The sequence below is a fragment of the Euleptes europaea genome, chromosome 17, assembly GCF_029931775.1.
Source record: "Euleptes europaea isolate rEulEur1 chromosome 17, rEulEur1.hap1, whole genome shotgun sequence".
NCBI lineage: Eukaryota > Metazoa > Chordata > Lepidosauria > Squamata > Sphaerodactylidae > Euleptes > Euleptes europaea.
In genome coordinates, this window is record NC_079328.1 from 15607644 (window position 1) to 15626520 (window position 18877).

General features: G+C 46.4%; 1 protein-coding gene across 1 annotated transcript; it reads right to left on the reverse strand.

Moving 5' to 3' along the window:
* Positions 1 to 281: 281 nt before the first annotated feature.
* Positions 282 to 18863, reverse strand: POLR3F (RNA polymerase III subunit F). The gene is made up of 9 exons (XM_056862707.1): positions 18790 to 18863; positions 16174 to 16291; positions 15370 to 15437; positions 12077 to 12144; positions 11139 to 11251; positions 8453 to 8596; positions 4019 to 4126; positions 1907 to 2098; positions 282 to 391 (listed from the first exon to the last, which is right to left on the reverse strand). Exons 1-9 carry the CDS (start codon positions 18831 to 18833, stop codon positions 314 to 316), a joined length of 933 nt encoding a protein of 310 aa, XP_056718685.1. The 5' UTR covers positions 18834 to 18863; the 3' UTR covers positions 282 to 313.
* Positions 18864 to 18877: the final 14 nt, after the last annotated feature.

Consider the following 18877-nt stretch of genomic DNA (forward strand, 5'->3'; position numbering starts at 1 on the left):
TCGCTTTCTACAGAAACATGTTATGATCTCACTTCGCATTTTGCAATTAGGTGAAGTCTGGAGTGGTCCAATGCCTATCTTTGTTTTAGGAAAGCACAGGCAACCTAGAATCGAAACCCTTTCCCATTTCAGAGGATGGAGACTTTCCAAACCCTAATCCTACGGGCAGAACAGAGCAGGTGTGAGATACTAAGGATTCTCTTTTGAAAGAGGTTAGAGTTAAAAACAAACTCTGGAGGGAAAAGGTCCATTAACAAAAGAGTCGGTTCGTTGATGTCAGGTGCAGGGAGGCGACACAATCCACGTTTCGTGGCTAAAATTCCAGCCACTCCGTCATATAAATACAGTTTGACGGGGATATCTCGCCACCTTCATGGCAGTCGTCAAAAACCTAAGGATAGAATCAGGGATCGATATAGTTACTTGAGCTCAATGATAGGAAGATCAATACTGTTTACTTATTTAAATGTATTAATTTAAAACAGGCATATACTTTGAGCACATTGCTGCTGAGGTCAACTCCAACCCAAGATGGTTTTTGGAGGAGGGGGGAGGGGGGAGGAGAAGGAGAAGAAGAGTTGGTTTTTATATGCTGACTTGCTCTACCACTTAAGGAAGAATCAAACCGGCATCCAATCACCCCTTCCCCTCTCCACAACAGACACCCTGTGAGGTAGGTGGGTCTGAGGGTGACTAGCCCAAGGTCACCCAGCTGGCTTCGTGTGTAGGAGTGGGGATTCAAACCCAGTTCTCCAGATCAGAGTCCACCGCTCCAAACCACGACACCACGCTGGCTCTTGTGGTGCCAAGACTTGCCATCAGGCAAACCAATGTGGGGAGGGAATTCCCCAGGATAGAAAGCTCCCCCCGCCCAGTCCTCTCTGACTTTATTTCAAAATGTAGGGCCGCTCGTGCCTCTGATTCTAACTGATGGGCAGGCTCACACATGTGTGCAAAGCAGCAAGTTTCTCCCAAGGGGGCTTGGCTGAGTGGGTTTGCAACAACAGAGCCAATCATCTGGGTTGTTTTTTTTTGGGGGGGGGGATCAAATGGTCAGATTTTTTCCCTTCCCGCCCCCAGACAAGTGGTCAGTGATATACGGCCAGCTCAGTGTGCCTGCTGCTATGGGGCCTTTCAACAATTCGCACACAAAAACCATCAGCACATACATTTCTTCATGCAGCTAGAGATGTATGTGCAGAAACTCGCCGCCGTGTGCCCTTACTTGGAACGGGGGCCAGAGAGGGTGTTCAGCAACTGGTTCGACAAGCTAACCTTTAAAAAAGCCATATGGTGCATTCTAAATTGCTACAAGCTGATTTGGAAACCAATCTTGCATGAAAAGTTGAGTTAAATGTAATACTAATACTAATTATTATTAACCTTGTCAACAAGAATGGGATTCATCCCAGAGAAGCCACAATGCAATCCCAGCTCCAACACAGCTTTGGTTGTGCAACAATCCAAGAATAGCTGGTTTTTATATGCCGACTTAATCTACTACTTAAGAAAGAATCAAACTGGCTTACAAAATCACCTTCCCTTCCTCTCCCCACAACAGACACCCTGGGAGGTAAGCTGAGAGAGTGTGACTAGCCCAAGATCACCCAGCTGGCTTTGTGTGTAGGAGCGGGGAAACAAATCCAGTTCACCAGAATAGCCTCCGGGGCTCATGTGGAGGAGTGAGGAATCAAACCCGGTTCTCTAGATCAGAGTCCACCACTCCAAACCACAGCTCTTAACCACTAATCCACTTAATCCGCTTTCCCTTAAACATTTTATGAGATCCAGAATTTACTGTGTATATTAGGTAAGAATTGTGGCGGGCCCAATGAAAAATGAGCTTACGTTATCCATGTCAGCGAAAAATCAGGCTTCATCGTAAAATGTTTAAATAGCCACTTACTGGGCAGAGCCCACACGGGGTCCGAACTAAGCCCGTGGGCTGGATGATGGGGTTGACCGCTCTGTACAGCTTCATGTGCCCGTCCACGCTGCCGACTGTTCCTTCTTTGGCAGCAATTATGGTCATTTCCACCTTCCCGTCATATATTAATGTGTTGAGAATGGTTTCGATGTCCTCCATTGACAATTCCACCTATTTTTGTCAGAATAAATACACACAAAAAGTAGTACTTTAAAACAAAGAGAAGGGATTGATCTTTTAGAAAGTTGTTAACCCTGCACAAGATGCATGGAGCCACTCAAAAAAAAACAAGAGTTGTTGAGAATTAAGTTCCTACTTAATGAGGTTTCTAAATCTAATATTAATCAGGAGCTTAAGAGAGCATGTAAAGACCCACATGTTAAATATCTCTCTTACAAAGTCTAGAACAGCTGTGTAATAAAAACAGTATTCTGACTATGGAGTAAAATCAAACAGGTTCTAAAGAAATAATGTAAAATTAAACTTTGCCACAGACAAGGCAAAATCCCCATTTTAAAAATTAATAGAAACAATCCAGCTACCATTAAGCACATGGTTAAATTTCTCCTAGTGAAACAAGAAAGAAAATTGCTGGACTTTAGCTGGATCCAACAGCTGGACAAACAGCTGGACTGAAAGTTTCTGGAAATTTTGAAGCCTCAGAAAGTTGGAAAAAAAATAATTTTGTAAAAACAAAAATGTATGCAATACTTACTTTCCTATCAAACCTAAACTTATTTTACTGACTGAACAACATAAAGTGCTATAACTTAGTGGGCACGTACAATTATTGGGCATATTTATGGAATTTAAAAGTATATATATCTTTATTTTCTATAAGAAAAATAGCAAGTATACCCAATACCTGAAAAAGAGTTGCAAACTGCTGCGTGCTATGGTACCACAGCACATATCTCTTAATTTTTGCCAACTGAAGGTGGGGGGGGGGAGTTGTAGACTTATGTAGTAAACGAAAGAAAGTGTATTATTTGGACAGAACCTTTCACATAGAGTCACAATAGATAGGACTGCCAGCATGTTGAGCTATTAAGCTAAACTTTATAATACTGAAAATACTGAACTCTTTAATAATGCATTATCATTAAACACATTATAGCATATTAATTGTGGGCAATATTATTTGCATTTAAACAAAAAAGTTCTTGAAATGTATATATAACAGGTTTTTTTAAGTGCTCCCAAAAATTTCCCAAATTTTCCATTGGAAAATTAAGGAAGTCCTTATTCCAAGCTGTATGTGACTGGGGAGAGCCAACTGAGCTACTCCCCACCTCGGAGTGGGACTGGAACGACCGGACGGTGGCACTGCCATCAGGGAGACCACAAGCTGGCAACAACAGCAAGGGAGGGAACTGGCTCGCTGGACAAGCCAGTGAGACGGGTCTGGCCAGGGACACAGGCGATGCCCCAGAGGTGATTCGCGGTGGCTGCAGCAATAGAAGAAGGCATACCTTTAGGACTACCTTGCTCATGGAGGTGAGGTGAGGAGCCTGGAATGGACATTGAGGCAAGAGGAACCAGAGGGAAATCAACCATAAGAACATAAGAAAGGCCAGGATCAGACCAAGGTCCATCAAGTCCAGCAGTCTGTTCATACAGTGGCCAACCAGGTGCCTCTAGGAAGTCCACAAACAAGACAACTGCAGCAGCATTATCCTGCCTGTGTTCCAAAGCACCTAATATAATAGGTAGGCTCCTCTGATACTGGAGAGAACAGGTATGCATTGTAACTAGTATCCATTTTTACTAGTAGCCATGGATACCCCTCTCTCACATGAACATGTCCACTCCCCTCTTAAAGCCTTCCAAGTTGGCAGCCATCACCACATCTTGGGCACGGAGTTCCACAATTTAACTATATAACAATTTAATAATCAGGAGTAGGGAAGAAGAGCATAAAGTAGTTTCACAGAAGCAGCTATTGAAACCAAAAAGGGTAAAACACAAGAGTGCAGAAGCCAGCCAACCTCACTAATCTGGGATTAATCAGAAGAATGTCCCTCCTCCGGTCTTTGGCAAGCACAGCACTGCCACGCAGGAGCTGGTCAAAGTAAAGCAGTTCAGCCTCACCTTACTAATGCCCAGTTCGCTGATATATTTCCACACCTCGTGCGAGGACGCAAATGAGCTGTTTCTCTGGATCATGGGGCTCTGTTTGCTTTCTCGAGCAGCTTCAGCCTAGAAAATACAGGGGACAGGAAACAAGCTTTGGCAGCCTTTGTTTAATAAGAACAGCACGATCCTCGGGCAGTTAATTTAGAGATGTTCATCTGGCAAGCATTTTGAACAGATGTTCCTCCCCGCCAAAAGAGTTTGTTCCCGATTACAGCATAACCACTCTCTCTCTCTCCTTCCCCCCCAGGATTTAGAAGAAGAGTTGGTTTTTATATGTAGACTTTCTCTACCACTTAAGGGAGAATCAAACTGGCTTACAACCACCTTCCCTTCCCCTCCCCAGGTAGTTGTGAATTTCCTGCATTATACAGGGGGTTGAACTAGATGACCCTGGAGGTCCCTTCCAACTCTATGATTCCCCTTGGTGACTCCAGTGATGGGTAACAACAGCTTCCCTCACCCAATTAACAGTGTCTCAGATAGCAATCCATTCACTCTGTCCTATACAGAGGTCCCTTCCAACTCTATGATTCTATACTACCAGGCCAGGTTTAAGCAGGACACTGGTCCTGCTTAAAGGACTTATTTGGTCTTATCTAAACAGGAAGGACTTATTTGGTCTTATCTAAATCCATACAAATGCCAACTGCTCGCTACGAGCAGCAATGCTACTGGTTATAGAGGTCCCTTCCAACTCTATGATTCTATACTACCAGGCCTGGTTTAAGCAGGACACTGGTCCTGCTTAAAGGACTTATTTGGTCTTATCTAAACAGGAAGGATTTATTTGGTCTTATCTAAATCCATAGAACTGCCAAAGGCTCGCTACGAGTAGCAGTGCTACAGGTTGCCTGGGAGATGCCAGGTCCTGCCAGTGACCCTGGGCCAGTCACTAGGGCTGTCAAAAAAAAAAAAATTCGGTACAGTTCGGATTCGGCCGAATTTGACCCTTGTGGGGTCGGTACGTGCCGAAGTCCGAACTCCCCCGCTTCGGATCCCCGGTAATTCGGGGGGATCCGGAGTTCGGGGGGAAATTCGGCCGAAGCGCGCCTTCAGGGATTCCCTGAAGGCGCGCGGGGGCCCTTTAAACTCATCTGAGCCTCCCAGCTGGGAGGCGCAGATCAGTTTAAAGGGCAGCCGCGCCTCTCCAGCGGGCTCCGCTGGAGAGGCGCGGCTGTCATTGAAACTCATCTGCGCCTCCCGCCCGGGAGGCACAGATGAGTTTCAATGACAGCCCGCCTCCCTTCTGCGGGCTACCCTGAAGGGGGGGGGCTGTCATTGAAACTCATCTGCGCCTCCCGCCCGGGAGGCGCAGATGAGTTTCAATGACAGCCTGCCTCCCTTCTGCGGGCTACCCTGAAGGGGGGGGGCTGTCATTGAAACTCATCTGCGCCTCCCGCCCGGGAGGCGCAGATGAGTTTCAATGACAGCCCGCCTCCCTTCTGCGGGCTACCCTGAAGGGGGGGGGGCTGTCATTGAAACTCATCTGCGCCTCCCGCCCGGGAGGCGCAGATGAGTTTCAATGACAGCCCGCCTCCCTTCTGCGGGCTACCCTGAAGGGGGGGGCTGTCATTGAAACTCATCTGCGCCTCCCAGGCGGGAGGCGCAGATGAGTTTCAATGACAGCCCGCCTCCCTTCTGCGGGCTACCCTGAAGGGGGGGGGCTGTCATTGAAACTCATCTGCGCCTCCCGGGCGGGAGGCGCAGATGAGTTTCAATGACAGCCCGCCCCCCTTCTGCGGGCTACCCTGAAGGGGGGGGGCTGTCATTGAAACTCATCTGCGCCTCCCGCCCGGGAGGCGCAGATGAGTTTCAATGACAGCCCGCCCCCCTTCAGCGGGCTACCCTGAAGGGGGGGGCTGTCATTGAAACTCATCTGCGCCTCCTGGGCGGGAGGCGCAGATGAGTTTCAATGACAGCCCGCCCCCCTTCAGCGGGCTACCCTGAAGGGGGGGGCTGTCATTGAAACTCATCTGCGCCTCCCGCCCGGGAGGCGCAGATGAGTTTCAATGACAGCCCGCCCCCCTTCAGCGGGCTACCCTGAAGGGGGGGGGGCTGTCATTGAAACTCATCTGCGCCTCCCGCCCGGGAGGCGCAGATGAGTTTCAATGACAGCCCGCCCCCCTTCTGCGGGCTACCCTGAAGGGGGGGGGCTGTCATTATAACTCATCTGCGCCTCCCGCCCGGGAGGCGCAGATGAGTTTCAATGACAGCCCGCCCCCCTTCAGCGGGCTACCCTGAAGGGGGGGGCTGTCATTGAAACTCATCTGCGCCTCCTGGGCGGGAGGCGCAGATGAGTTTCAATGACAGCCCGCCCCCCTTCAGCGGGCTACCCTGAAGGGGGGGGCTGTCATTGAAACTCATCTGCGCCTCCTGGGCGGGAGGCGCAGATGAGTTTCAATGACAGCCCGCCCCCCTTCAGCGGGCTACCCTGAAGGGGGGGGGGCTGTCATTGAAACTCATCTGCGCCTCCCGCCCGGGAGGCGCAGATGAGTTTCAATGACAGCCCGCCCCCCTTCAGCGGGCTACCCTGAAGGGGGGGGCTGTCATTGAAACTCATCTGCGCCTCCCGGGCGGGAGGCGCAGATGAGTTTCAATGACAGCCCGCCCCCCTTCAGCGGGCTACCCTGAAGGGGGGGGGGCTGTCATTGAAACTCATCTGCGCCTCCCGGGCGGGAGGCGCAGATGAGTTTCAATGACAGCCCGCCCCCCTTCAGCGGGCTACCCTGAAGGGGGGGGGGCTGTCATTGAAACTCATCTGCGCCTCCCGGGCGGGAGGCGCAGATGAGTTTCAATGACAGCCCGCCCCCCTTCTGCGGGCTACCCTGAAGGGGGGGGGCTGTCATTGAAACTCATCTGCGCCTCCCGCCCGGGAGGCGCAGATGAGTTTCAATGACAGCCCGCCCCCCTTCAGCGGGCTACCCTGAAGGGGGGGGGCTGTCATTGAAACTCATCTGCGCCTCCCGCCCGGGAGGCGCAGATGAGTTTCAATGACAGCCCGCCCCCCTTCAGCGGGCTACCCTGAAGGGGGGGGCTGTCATTGAAATTCATCTGCGCCTCCCGCCCGGGAGGCGCAGATGAGTTTCAATGACAGCCCGCCCCCCTTCAGCGGGCTACCCTGAAGGGGGGGGGCTGTCATTGAAACTCATCTGCGCCTCCCGCCCGGGAGGCGCAGATGAGTTTCAATGACAGCCCGCCCCCCTTCAGCGGGCTACCCTGAAGGGGGGGGGGCTGTCATTGAAACTCATCTGCGCCTCCCGCCCGGGAGGCGCAGATGAGTTTCAATGACAGCCCGCCCCCCTTCAGCGGGCTACCCTGAAGGGAGGGGGCTGTCATTGAAACTCATCTGCGCCTCCCGCCCGGGAGGCGCAGATGAGTTTCAATGACAGCCCGCCCCCCTTCAGCGGGCTACCCTGAAGGGGGGGGCTGTCATTGAAACTCATCTGCGCCTCCCGCCCGGGAGGCGCAGATGAGTTTCAATGACAGCCCGCCCCCCTTCAGCGGGCTACCCTGAAGGGGGGGGGCTGTCATTGAAACTCATCTGCGCCTCCCGCCCGGGAGGCGCAGATGAGTTTCAATGACAGCCCGCCCCCCTTCAGCGGGCTACCCTGAAGGGGGGGGGCTGTCATTGAAACTCATCTGCGCCTCCCGCCCGGGAGGCGCAGATGAGTTTCAATGACAGCCCGCCTCCCTTCAGGGGACCCCGCTGAAGGGAGGCGGGCTGCCCTTTAAACTGATCTGAGCCTCCCAGCTGGGAGGCGCAGATCAGTTTAAAGGGCAGCCCGCGCCTTTCAGCGGGCTGCCCTGAAGGGGGGGCCGAATTGGCCGAATTTATTCGCGAACTCCCGAACTCGCTGAATTCGGCCCCCCCCGGTTGCCCGCCAGATTTGAGTTCGGATCCGTCCGAACTGAAAATCACCGAATCAGGGGAAATTCGGTTGATTTTCAGTTCGGACCGAACCGAATTGACAGCCCTACCAGTCACACACTCTCAGCCACTCTCAGCCTAAGTTACCTGACAGGGTTGTTGTGAGGAAAAATGGAGGAGAGGAGACAGAGGTAAGCTGCTTTGGGTCCCCACCAAGAAAAGTGGGGTAGAAATGAAGCAAATCAATAAGTGCTCTGCTATCACTTGAGAGGTTGTCTTTTCAAAAAGGAAATAAAAGTATCCCTGGCTGTAATCCAAGAACTTGCAGAGTACTGCTTGACTTCTGGCAGAGTTTTCCCCACCAGGTGCTCCCACTAGAATCTGAGTTTATTCAAGCTAGCTAGGCAAGAAGAACAATCCCTACAAAAAGCCTCCAAAGCCGGAAGCCCTTCTGAGAAGTTCTTGGCATACCACAATCAATAGAATTGGACGCAGAATAAGAAAATGGGAAGCTCACTCACCTTGCTCTCCAAGAATTTAAAACACTGCTGGTTCAGAACCTCTACAAATTCAGATTCAAAATCCTGGTCACTATACCAGGCTCCGCCTGTCACAGAACGATCGGGCTGAAGGTTGTATAACATGTATACCTTTTTCTTGGAAGCCTAGAAAATGAAAGATACAGCTATTTGATTCCGTTGGGTTTTTTCTTAAGGAAAAAATGATTATGGCTACAGAGCCATTTCTGTTATGGCCACAAAATACATGCTTATATGGAAATATATTATAACCGGGCAGTAATGAAGTCACGGTAATCCATTAACCTTCTACTATTGGGTCTGGGACCAACAATAAGTCAACTTAATGACAATATCACCCTTTTTCTTTTCTTTTAAGAAGATAACAAACAGCACAACTTTTAAGAAGATAACAAACTGTACAACTAGAACTACATAATGGCTGCATAGGCAATGTAACTTCAACAGGTAGCTTTTCTCATCTATGAATGACAAGCTTCACCTACTAAAATGCCCTCTTCTATGTAACCATTAATAGGTTCAGGAGTCAGGTTTCCCTTATATCTGGCCACCTCACAGACACAAGCAGGAAATGGCAGGCCACAGTCTGAAAAGGCTGAGGTTCACCATATAACTCAACAGTTATGTTCTTCCAAAAAGTGGCATTTTCTACCATGATGCAGGTGATATGTGAGATAAAAATTAATTTTAAAAAATCAAAACGATCAGACTTTTAATTTTTTTCACGTTAAAGCTATAAGCTCTAAAAATAACCATATTTAAGACAAAACCTAGATTTACTGCAAACATATAATCACTTAAAACTGAGCTTATGAACCTCATGATTTACAGGAGGCTGCTTTTCTTTGGGGAAAACGGCACAACTCAGCAGGCCATGTACTTTTAGCAGTGGGATCCAGGGACCAGCAAGTTCCCACAGGTATTCTATAATCTAACCAGGTACCTTTTAACACTCATTTTATGCTTAGTCGCTACCTAATTTCTGCAACTGGCTTAGTCCTCTAATTAGCTTTCCCACTCAGGGGAACCCTGATCTTCCCTAGTCACTATCATCAGCCCGTCCTTCTGGTTGAGATAATTTTACTTTTGGGAACGGGAGTCAGGTCAGCTACAAACCCACACAAAAAGTAAGACTGGAAAGAGGTAGCATATCCTTGCACGATTTCCTTGCACTGATTCCAACCAGCACTCATCTAGAAAAGCCTGCCATAGCTGCGGCATTCAAGAGAAACCCTATTTGAAGCCAAAAATATACACTATCTAAAAATAAGCAATGCTTGTCTGAAGTGTTTTGTCCAAAATAGGAGAAAAATAAGGCCGCACCAGTGGGCAGGAGAAAATGAAGGAGAGCAAGGTGGAAAGCTGAGAGGTGATTTAGCTCTTCTAGATCCCTAAGCATTTCGCAGTTTGATGCATCAGGGAATCTAATACAAAATGCAACCATAAATTCAATTAAAATATATAACAGATTAGTAATTACATTATTCCTTTAAAAAATTAAAATGTATGTTTTGCTACCATTCTGTTATGGATCATAAAAAAGAATGGCTTTTTAAGTTCTTTTTGTTTGTTTGTTTGTTTCATACTAGGATATCATACTAGATACTATGTAAGGCTACCTTATAACATGCTCAGGTGGTTTCTTTGATGTATTTTACAATGTTATTTATTTTTTAAAGGTTAATGTAATTACTAATCTGTTAAACATTTTAATTGAATTGAATATCTTATTTTTCTTTATATTAGATCCCCTGACAAAGCAATAGGGATCTAGGAGCCAAAAAACTCTCAGCCTTGCACCTTGCTCTCCTTTGTCTTCTCCTGTCCAAAATAGTAAACATACTAAGCTAAATGTTTAAGAAAACTATAGTGCATTGAACACATGAAGCTGCCTTATACTGAATCAGACCTTGGGTCCATCCAAGTCAGTATTGTCTTCTCAGACCGACAGCAGCTCTCCAGGGTCTCAGGCAGAGGTCTTTCATTTCACCTTCTTGCCTTGTCCCCTTAACTGGAGATGCTGGGGATTGAACCTGGGACCTTCTGCATGCCAAGCAGATGCTCTACCACTGAGCCAGAGCCCCTCCCCATTCTCTGAGGTTGTATAAAAAGTCTATTTGGTTTAAAGCAAGGTGTATTTACAGTCATAACAACAAATTAGAATGCACTTTTTAAAGGAAGTGTAAATAATATATGGAAAATGATTTAAAATCTGCTTTCTTTTGGAGATTTGAATCATGATGTAAAGCATCTTGATTTAATGTCAATCCACCCTGCTCCAATGTACACATGTCCTCTTCATTCCTCAATGATGGCTACACAATCAGCACCACCATTAGTAATCTTCTTTATAGCAATATCTTCTGGCAATCTGAGACACACCCTAGGGCAAACCCCTCAGGGAGTCAGGATCAGTGGCATGCCCTATGAAGTGGGGGTCCAATCCCAGTTGTTTCTGGGCAACATAGTGATAGTCATTTTTTTTAAAGAAAGTTCCTCTTTAGAACCACAGCCCACCACATGGAGACCGCCCATTCAAAAGATGGCACTTCTGCATTCGTCAAAGACACAGCCTGCAATAAAACACCAGATCAACTCTGCATCTGTTCGTCTGCTTTGACAGACTCTTCCAGATTGCTCACCTTCTTTAAAATTAAGAACCACTCACCGCTACGGACTTCACGGCTTTAATGAGTTTCTTGCTTTCCAAGTTTTTTAGTATCTTGTTGATCTCAGTTAACGGAAGATTACTTTTATACCTAATATCCCGGCTCCAAATACCTGTTTATGAAATATAGACAAATCACTTACTGGCATAAAGCGACACACTCTGCTGAGACACAGTGCTTACATATGCACCAGCTCTAGATCACAATAGCTCTCTTCACCCCGACATTTTCCTTCTTCCCCTACTCAAGAAATAAGCAGCACAAGAGAAAGCCCTGATCTAAAACCAGCTGATCCCAGAGCTGTGGCAACAAATAAAAAAGAGGCTCACATTTTCCTCAAACGAAGTTTAAAATGTGAAGACATTCAGTGAAATGATTCAGAGTTACTAGAACAAGAACAAAAACTCTAAAGGGGATCTTTAAAAGTCTAAGATCTGGCACCTTAACTATATGGAGGGATTCACCTCTAACTGAATACTACTGGTTAGAGAACCCTTAATGCATTCCTGGACACAAATCACTAACTTGCCCAGGTCACACATGTTTGCTCTTTTTACTCATGTGCAACAGCTCTCCTCTTCTTGAAGGGAGGTACAATGTTTAGTTCTAGACTCCACTCTTTGGAATGGTCTTCCCCCCAAAATTGAGCTTTTAAAAGAGAGCACACGCCATTTCTTGAGTTTCCTATGGCATACAATTCTAATGAAATGACACTGCTACATTCTTAATGTAAAATCTTACTGCGACTCTTTTTTTTAATTTGTTTCCTTCCTTGAGCCCCTGTATTTCAGGGAGGAAGGCGTCTTCTAAACACTTAAATAAAATCTATAATAGCGGTCGATAACTAAAGAGCAACAGAAGTCGAGCACTTTCAGGAAGTGCACAGGTGAGTGGGCCACCTGGAATGGGAGAAAGAGAGAGCTCCTAACTCCAATACCTTTGTTGCCAGCGTCCTCTATAATCTGATAGACCAGTTTCTCTTGATTGTCAGATCCCTTCATTTTACTGCAAAAAAACAAAGGGGAACAGGTGTTAGTTTTTAAAGTGCCTGGTGGATTAGATCATCTTACAACTGACACACACAAAAACTAAAACTATCAGCTAGCATATAACACAAATACAATCTTAGGAATGGAGCTTTTCCCACTGACAGTTCTATTGAGGTGGTGATGGAATAAAGAATAAATATGCTTGCTTGACATAAAGGAGTTCTGAGAAGTACTTAATAGAATTGGCAATTTCCGCTGGAGTTTTAAAGTTAAACCAGCTCCATATTTTTTTTCACCCTAAATCCTTCCTTGAGCATGCAGGCACACAGTATCTCCTGTGTAAGAGACTGTCTTACAAATGCTTTCTGAACATGGGTTAGAAAACAGAAAAACCGCCACGGCATCCGCTAGGTGGAAGGCAGACCCTACACCCAATCTGGCAATTTTTAAAAAAACATTTCTTCTCTGGGTAAAGAAGATAAAGTGTCCAGTGTAAGTCGAACTTAGCTGGTTTATACTGTTAACTGAAGGCCAAACTACAAGTGACTGTGGCCACGGGCCCATCCCATGACCATTGACACCATTTTAGAAGCATTCGCAGTTCTTTAAAAATTGCACGAGGCTCCAATCCAGACCAGGTGTGCGGCAGCCCCAGGAGTTCTTGTTCCCCTCCCTCACCTTTTCAGATGCCAAATGGCACTTGAAAATACACGGGGTGGGGGAAGCTACTGGGGCCACTATGCCAAGAGCCCAATCTGGATCGGGGCCTTGCAGCAGTTTTTAAAGAACTACAAATATTTCTAAAATGACACTGGCGGCCACGGGATAGTCAGGCAATCTTCAGGCTCAGGAATTTCAGCACTCAAAAATCATGCCCTTAAAAAAATCATAACGTGAAATTAAAACAAAATTTTGGTGCCTCATCTCCCCCAACCCGAGGCATCAGGAGAGGGGAGGAAGAGAGGGAGACAGAAAGTACACCCTAGTCCCCATCCGTCCTGCAGCACATTGTCCCTTTACATTTTAAAGGGCCATTACTTCAATGAGGAGACCTGTCCATTTAAAGTGTAAAGGGATAATGCATCAATTAACAGCTGGGGGGCACTGAAACAAAAAAAACATTGCCAAAATTCAGGCAGATAAATTATCATTACTCCTGGAGTTTCAGGAGTGTTTTTGGGTCATTTCAGATATCCCCAAACTGACCAAAAAACAGCTAATTTCAGGGGTTATTTTGGCTCTGGAATATCCAAATGCACACCCCTTGTTCAGTATACTGAAGCCTGTCCATAGCCTTAGACAAACAACAGAAAGATAACAGCTGCACTGATGACGCGTTTGAAATTTGGAAGAAATTTCAACCAGGCAATCATAAACAGAACTGTATCCTTCAAAGTTCACAGAAGTCATTGGACTTACAAGGGTGTAATGCTGCTTAGGACCACACTGGAAGCTTATTATGTATTAATTTTTCCATTTATATCCTGCTTTTCTCCCTGATTGCAGACCCAAAGTGGTTTTTTCACATTGTTCTCTACTTAATCTTCACAGCCTCCATCTTTTGAGGGTAGGTTATGCTGACAGATTGTGATAGGCCAAGGATCATCCAGTGGGCTTCCCTGCCGGAGTGCAAATTCAAGCCCAGCTGTCCCAGGTCCCAGTCCGACACTCTAACCACTACGCCATGCTAGCAAAGACATTGAAGAAAGAAATAACCAACATCAAAGACAGAGGGCAGGGCATAAAAGACACATACGGACCTAGTATGTGATGTAGCGCTTAGAGCGTTGGACTAGGATTTGGGAGATCCAGGTTCAAATCCCCACTTTGCCATGGAAGCCTGCTGGGCAACCTTGGTTCAGACACACACACCCAGCCTCAGCTACCACACAGGGTTGTTGTGAGGATAAAATGGAGGCGAGAACAATGTAAACCCCTTTGGGTTCCCACTGGGGAGAAAGTCAGGTTACAAATGCAATAAATAAATAAATAAATGCACCAACAGCCCATTCCTGAGGGGAAGGGCTAGAGACAACGCCGCTGCCAAAGGAGAATTCAGACCCCCACCACCACACACACCGAAGCCAGAAAGCTGCACTTACTTTCCAGCCCTGTGGAAACACTCCATGGCATTCCATGAGGCTACGCCACCTAAAAAGGCGGCTTAAGTGCAAGTAATGGCAGAGGGGGTGTTCCCAACCTGAAGGGGGTTAGGAAGCGGCCTAAATGCAGCTCTGCCCCAGGTATGCCCCCTGGGATGACAGTGCATGGACGATAAGCTGCCAGAGAGGTCAGCGTGAGCGCCCCAATAGCAGCGTCCATGCCAGTCTTGGCGATGCAAGTGGCACGGATGCCAGCGTAGGACCTTGCTTGCCTCCTTAAGACCTTTCAGCCTCACAGTTCAGGAATGGGCTGTAAGCCTAGCCTTGGGACCCCAAGAGAGTGATGAATATGTGAATCAGTGATACCTGCATTCAGACTGTTCAGTCTAATAAAGTATACTATGTCCTGCATTGTTTGCAATTTACTTCTAGTTAACGTTCCTAAAGCAATGTCCCTTGATATAAGATGAAAACCAAAAGAACCCATTTAATACAATATACTATTTTCTAAAATTAGGAAAAACCAAATTATCTAAAACTTATGCAAATTATACCCTTCTAGGTGGTAAATGCTATATTTATTTACAAATTAACATATTTTCGTGATTAGATTTGCTCCATGTTTATGTGAAAAAGTGTTAATGGGAAATTTAAATCACTTATGTAAATCTACACTTTCCCCTAGCAGTTCAACTCCCTCTACCCTGAGCCAGCATAGTATAGTAGTTAAAAGTGGCAAACTCTAATCTGGAGAATCGGGTTCGATTCTCCACTGCTCCACATGACCTTGGGCGACCTTGACCTGCTGGGCGACCTTGGGCGAGTCAGTTCTCTCTGAACTCTCTCAGCCCACGCGGAGGCAGGCAATGGCAAGCCACCTCTGAACACCTCTTGCCTTGGAAACCCTATGGGGTCGCCATAAGCCAGCTGTGACTTGAAGGCACTTTCCACCACCATCCTGAGGTGGCTGTGGGCAGTCAGTGAGATACACAGATGGAGGGTGGAGTGTCAAAGAGCACAACTAGCCCTGCTTTTCCTTGTCCTCCGTACAGCCATACTGGGAAAGTGGTTGCCTTGTTCTGCCTGGCTACAACTGCAGCATAAACAAAGAGCGCAGGTTCTTGAATGCCCAAGGTTACCCTGCATTTTGAGATTCCTTGATTCTATAGAGAAGGCCAGTGCTGCTCCTCAGAAGATCCAGTTGTCCCTAAAAGAAAAGAAAAAGAAACACCATGCTAACACTTTGCCATACTTTAATCTACTGTTTTCACACTAGGAAGCAACACAGTCCTTCAGTTATAAAATTAAACTGGCTGCATTTAATACTGTGTATTGATTTAATAGTGAGTTGCTTTAAGTTTGCAAGACCTGAGCAACGCAGCTAAAGATAGGACTTTTGGAGGACATTAATTCATTGATCAAAAAAAACAAAAACAAAAAAACCAATGAACTACTTAATTCAAAATAAACACCAATCTGAAATAATTACAACAGAACAATTTAAAACTATAATCCATTCATTGAAATAGATGAATGAATAATCACGTCCATTAGCAGGTCAACATATGTTAAAATTAGCAGGTCAACAATGCCTCCCCTACCTAACTGGGATGTTGTTGTGGGATAAAAATGGAGGACAGAACAATGCCATAAACAGTTCTGATTCTCCAGAGGAGGAAATCAAAGTATAAATAATCAGTAAACAAACACTTCATGTATCTGACCAAACTGGCTCAAGCTCATGAAAGCTTGTACCACAATAAGTCTGTTAGCTTTTCGAGTGTCAGAAGACTTTCCTATTTCAGCTTCTGCAGACTAACAAGCCTACCCTTTTACCCCTGGAATTTAGCATTTTAGAATATTTCCTATTTTTTAAAAAATGGGTTCAACAGATTAAGCACTTTCTCCAGTTTAGAAACTCATGGAGCTGGGGAAGTTCTTACCATAGAGAGCAGTCGGTTGATGGCCATGGCCCGTTGCTGAGCCTCCATGTGGGGCATGTCATTCTGAATCACCTGGTCTGTGATGCCATGGGGAAACTGGTGGCACAGCTCAATGATCCTGGGCAAAGCAGAAAAAGCAAACAGAAACTACTCAGATACAGGAGCCGCACTCTACACCTCAGCCATTGCTCTGGCTTCCTCTCTCCACGGCAGTGAACTTCATGCCCCAGGGATGCTGCTGAAGTTCAGAACTGGAGGATGTGGATTAGCAAACATCAGAACCTGCTCCTTACAAGGTAAAGCTAATCCTGAATTGAACTGGGTTACTGCACCCATCCCCCCCTTCCCAACTTATCTGGCACTCCGCAAATCATACAAAGATGCATTGTTCAAGAGACCATTTTTACAAATGATAATAGGGCTACAGAACTGTCACAGAGATGCTTTAATAAAGGAAGCAGGGCTGGGGACTATACTAATATGTATAGTCATACTGTCCCTTTCTGGATATATCCTCATACTATGAAATGTTTGCATTGTTTAACGCATTGTCATATTCCTCCATATGCTGTCTATGCTTTTGATCCTATTACTTTGCTTAACTGGACGTCTCATCCTGTTGACTGCCTTGACTTAAACTGTGTAATCCGCCGAGAGTCTGAGAAAGGCTGACTGCAAATAACACAGAGCAAGAATCCAGTAGCACCTTAAAGACAACCAAACTTCTGGTAGGATAGGAGCTTTTGTGAGTCACAGCTCACTTTCACGAAAGCTCCTACCCTACCAGAAATGTTGCTTGTCTTTAAGATGCTACTGGACTCTTGCTCTTTTCTACTGCTACAAACAGACTAACACGACTACCCATCGTGATCGATCTACAAATAGCCCAAATAAACAACGGGGAAGCCTCTGTGCGTTGCTCTTAGGGGTACAGAAAAAGGCGGCAGCGACTTCCCAGGAAGTCAACACACTACTTAGCTCCCCCACCCTGGGAAAGCCGCACCTCCCGGGGTTCCCTGTAGGGCCGGATTTAGGTTTGATGAGGCCCTACGCTATTGAAGGTAATGGGGCCCTTTATATGCCCAGCTGTCCTTTGTCAACAAATTGTCGCTGTTTTTTTGTGTTGAATATATGCTATATGATAATTCACAGTGGGTGAATTTCTCCACACCCATCTCTCCCCTGGACATCTCAGACTCTTCTGCATACCACACCTAATCCCATCACGCCTGCTATTCACATGTACATACTGTTAACATTGACATATTAATGCTTGTCTGAATTCACTCTCCTCTACTTAAAGACAGATGGATTCACATTCTAGCTGTATCTGAAGAAGTGAGCTGTGGCTCACGAAAGCTCATACCCTGCCAGAAAATATTCTTGTTAGTCTTTAAGGTGCTACTGGGCTCTTGCCCTTTTCTACCACTGCAGACAGACTAACACGGCGACCCACTGTGAATTATCTTCATGGAAGGCACCACATTTAGCCGTACAGAATGGAAATCCATCAACCTTGTGAAAGACAGATGGATTCACATCCTAGCTGTATCTGAAGAAAGTGAGCTGCGGCTCACGAAAGCTCACACCCTGCCAGAAAATATTTTTGTTAGTCTTTAAGGTGCTGCTGGACTCTTGCCCTTTTCTACTACTGATATCTGAAGAAGCGAGCGGTGGCTCACAAAAGCTCATACCCTACCAGAACATATTTTTGTTAGTCTTTAAGATGCTACTGGACTCTTGCCCTTTTCTACTACTGGTATCTGAAGAAGTGAGCGGTGGCTCACGAAAGCTCACACCCTACCAGAAAATATTCTTGTTAGTCTTTAAGATGCTACTGGACTCTTGCCCTTTTCTACTACTGGTATCTGAAGAAGCGAGCGGTGGCTCACAAAAGCTCATACCCTACCAGAAAATATTTTTGTTAGTCTTTAAGATGCTACTGGACTCTTGCCCTTTTCTACTACTGGTATCTGAAGAAGTGAGCGGTGGCTCACGAAAGCTCATACCCTACCAGAAAATATTCTTGTTAGTCTTTAAGATGCTACTGGACTCTTGCCCTTTTCTACTACTGGTATCTGAAGAAGCGAGCAGTGGCTCACGAAAGCTCACACCCTACCAGAAAATATTTTTGTTAGTCTTTAAGGTGCTACTGGACTCTTGCCCTTTTCTACTACTGGTATCTGAAGAAGTGAGCGGTGGCTCACGAAAGCTCATACCCCACCAGAAAATATTCTTGTTAGTCTTTAAGGTGCTACTGGACTCTTGCCCTTTTCTACATATACTATATGGTAATTTATGGGCCTAACAGGTATCTAAAGCCATTTGCACATAACAAAATATGTATTTTATCAAAGTAATTGTTGAACTGAAATACAATTAAAAAGAAGTATATTTCCTTTAAAATAAATCTGCCCCCCCCCCAAGAGAGTGGGGCCCTAAGCTATAGCTTGTTTAACTTAGACGTAAATCCGTTCCAATGCAGCAAAGCAGGTCGTGGGGTGGGGTGGGGCAGCGCTGCCCTCGCCTCGCCCACGTGGCATCCGTGGCACTGGGAGGGCTCAACTTCCCCACGGAGGCCGGCGGCTCCGGCCCCACCGGGAAGGCCGCCGCTACCTGCTCTCGATCTCCAGCGGCTCCGGCGCCTTCACCTCCGCCATGACGGCCAGCCTCCCTCGGAGCACAGCCGCCGCCGCCGGCACGA

Bases quoted from the DNA above. Each gene is read 5' to 3' on its own strand.
- POLR3F (XM_056862707.1), bottom strand. From the start codon at position 18,833: ATGGCGGAGGTGAAGGCGCCGGAGCCGCTGGAGATCGAGAGCAG. The intron at 11,252-12,076 runs GTATTGGAGTTA...TTTCATAAACAG, and splicing joins AGAGGACGCTGGCAACAAAG to GTATTTGGAGCCGGGATATT. The intron at 392-1,906 runs GTAAGTGGCTAT...TTCTATCCTTAG, and splicing joins CCCCGTGTGGGCTCTGCCCA to GTTTTTGACGACTGCCATGA.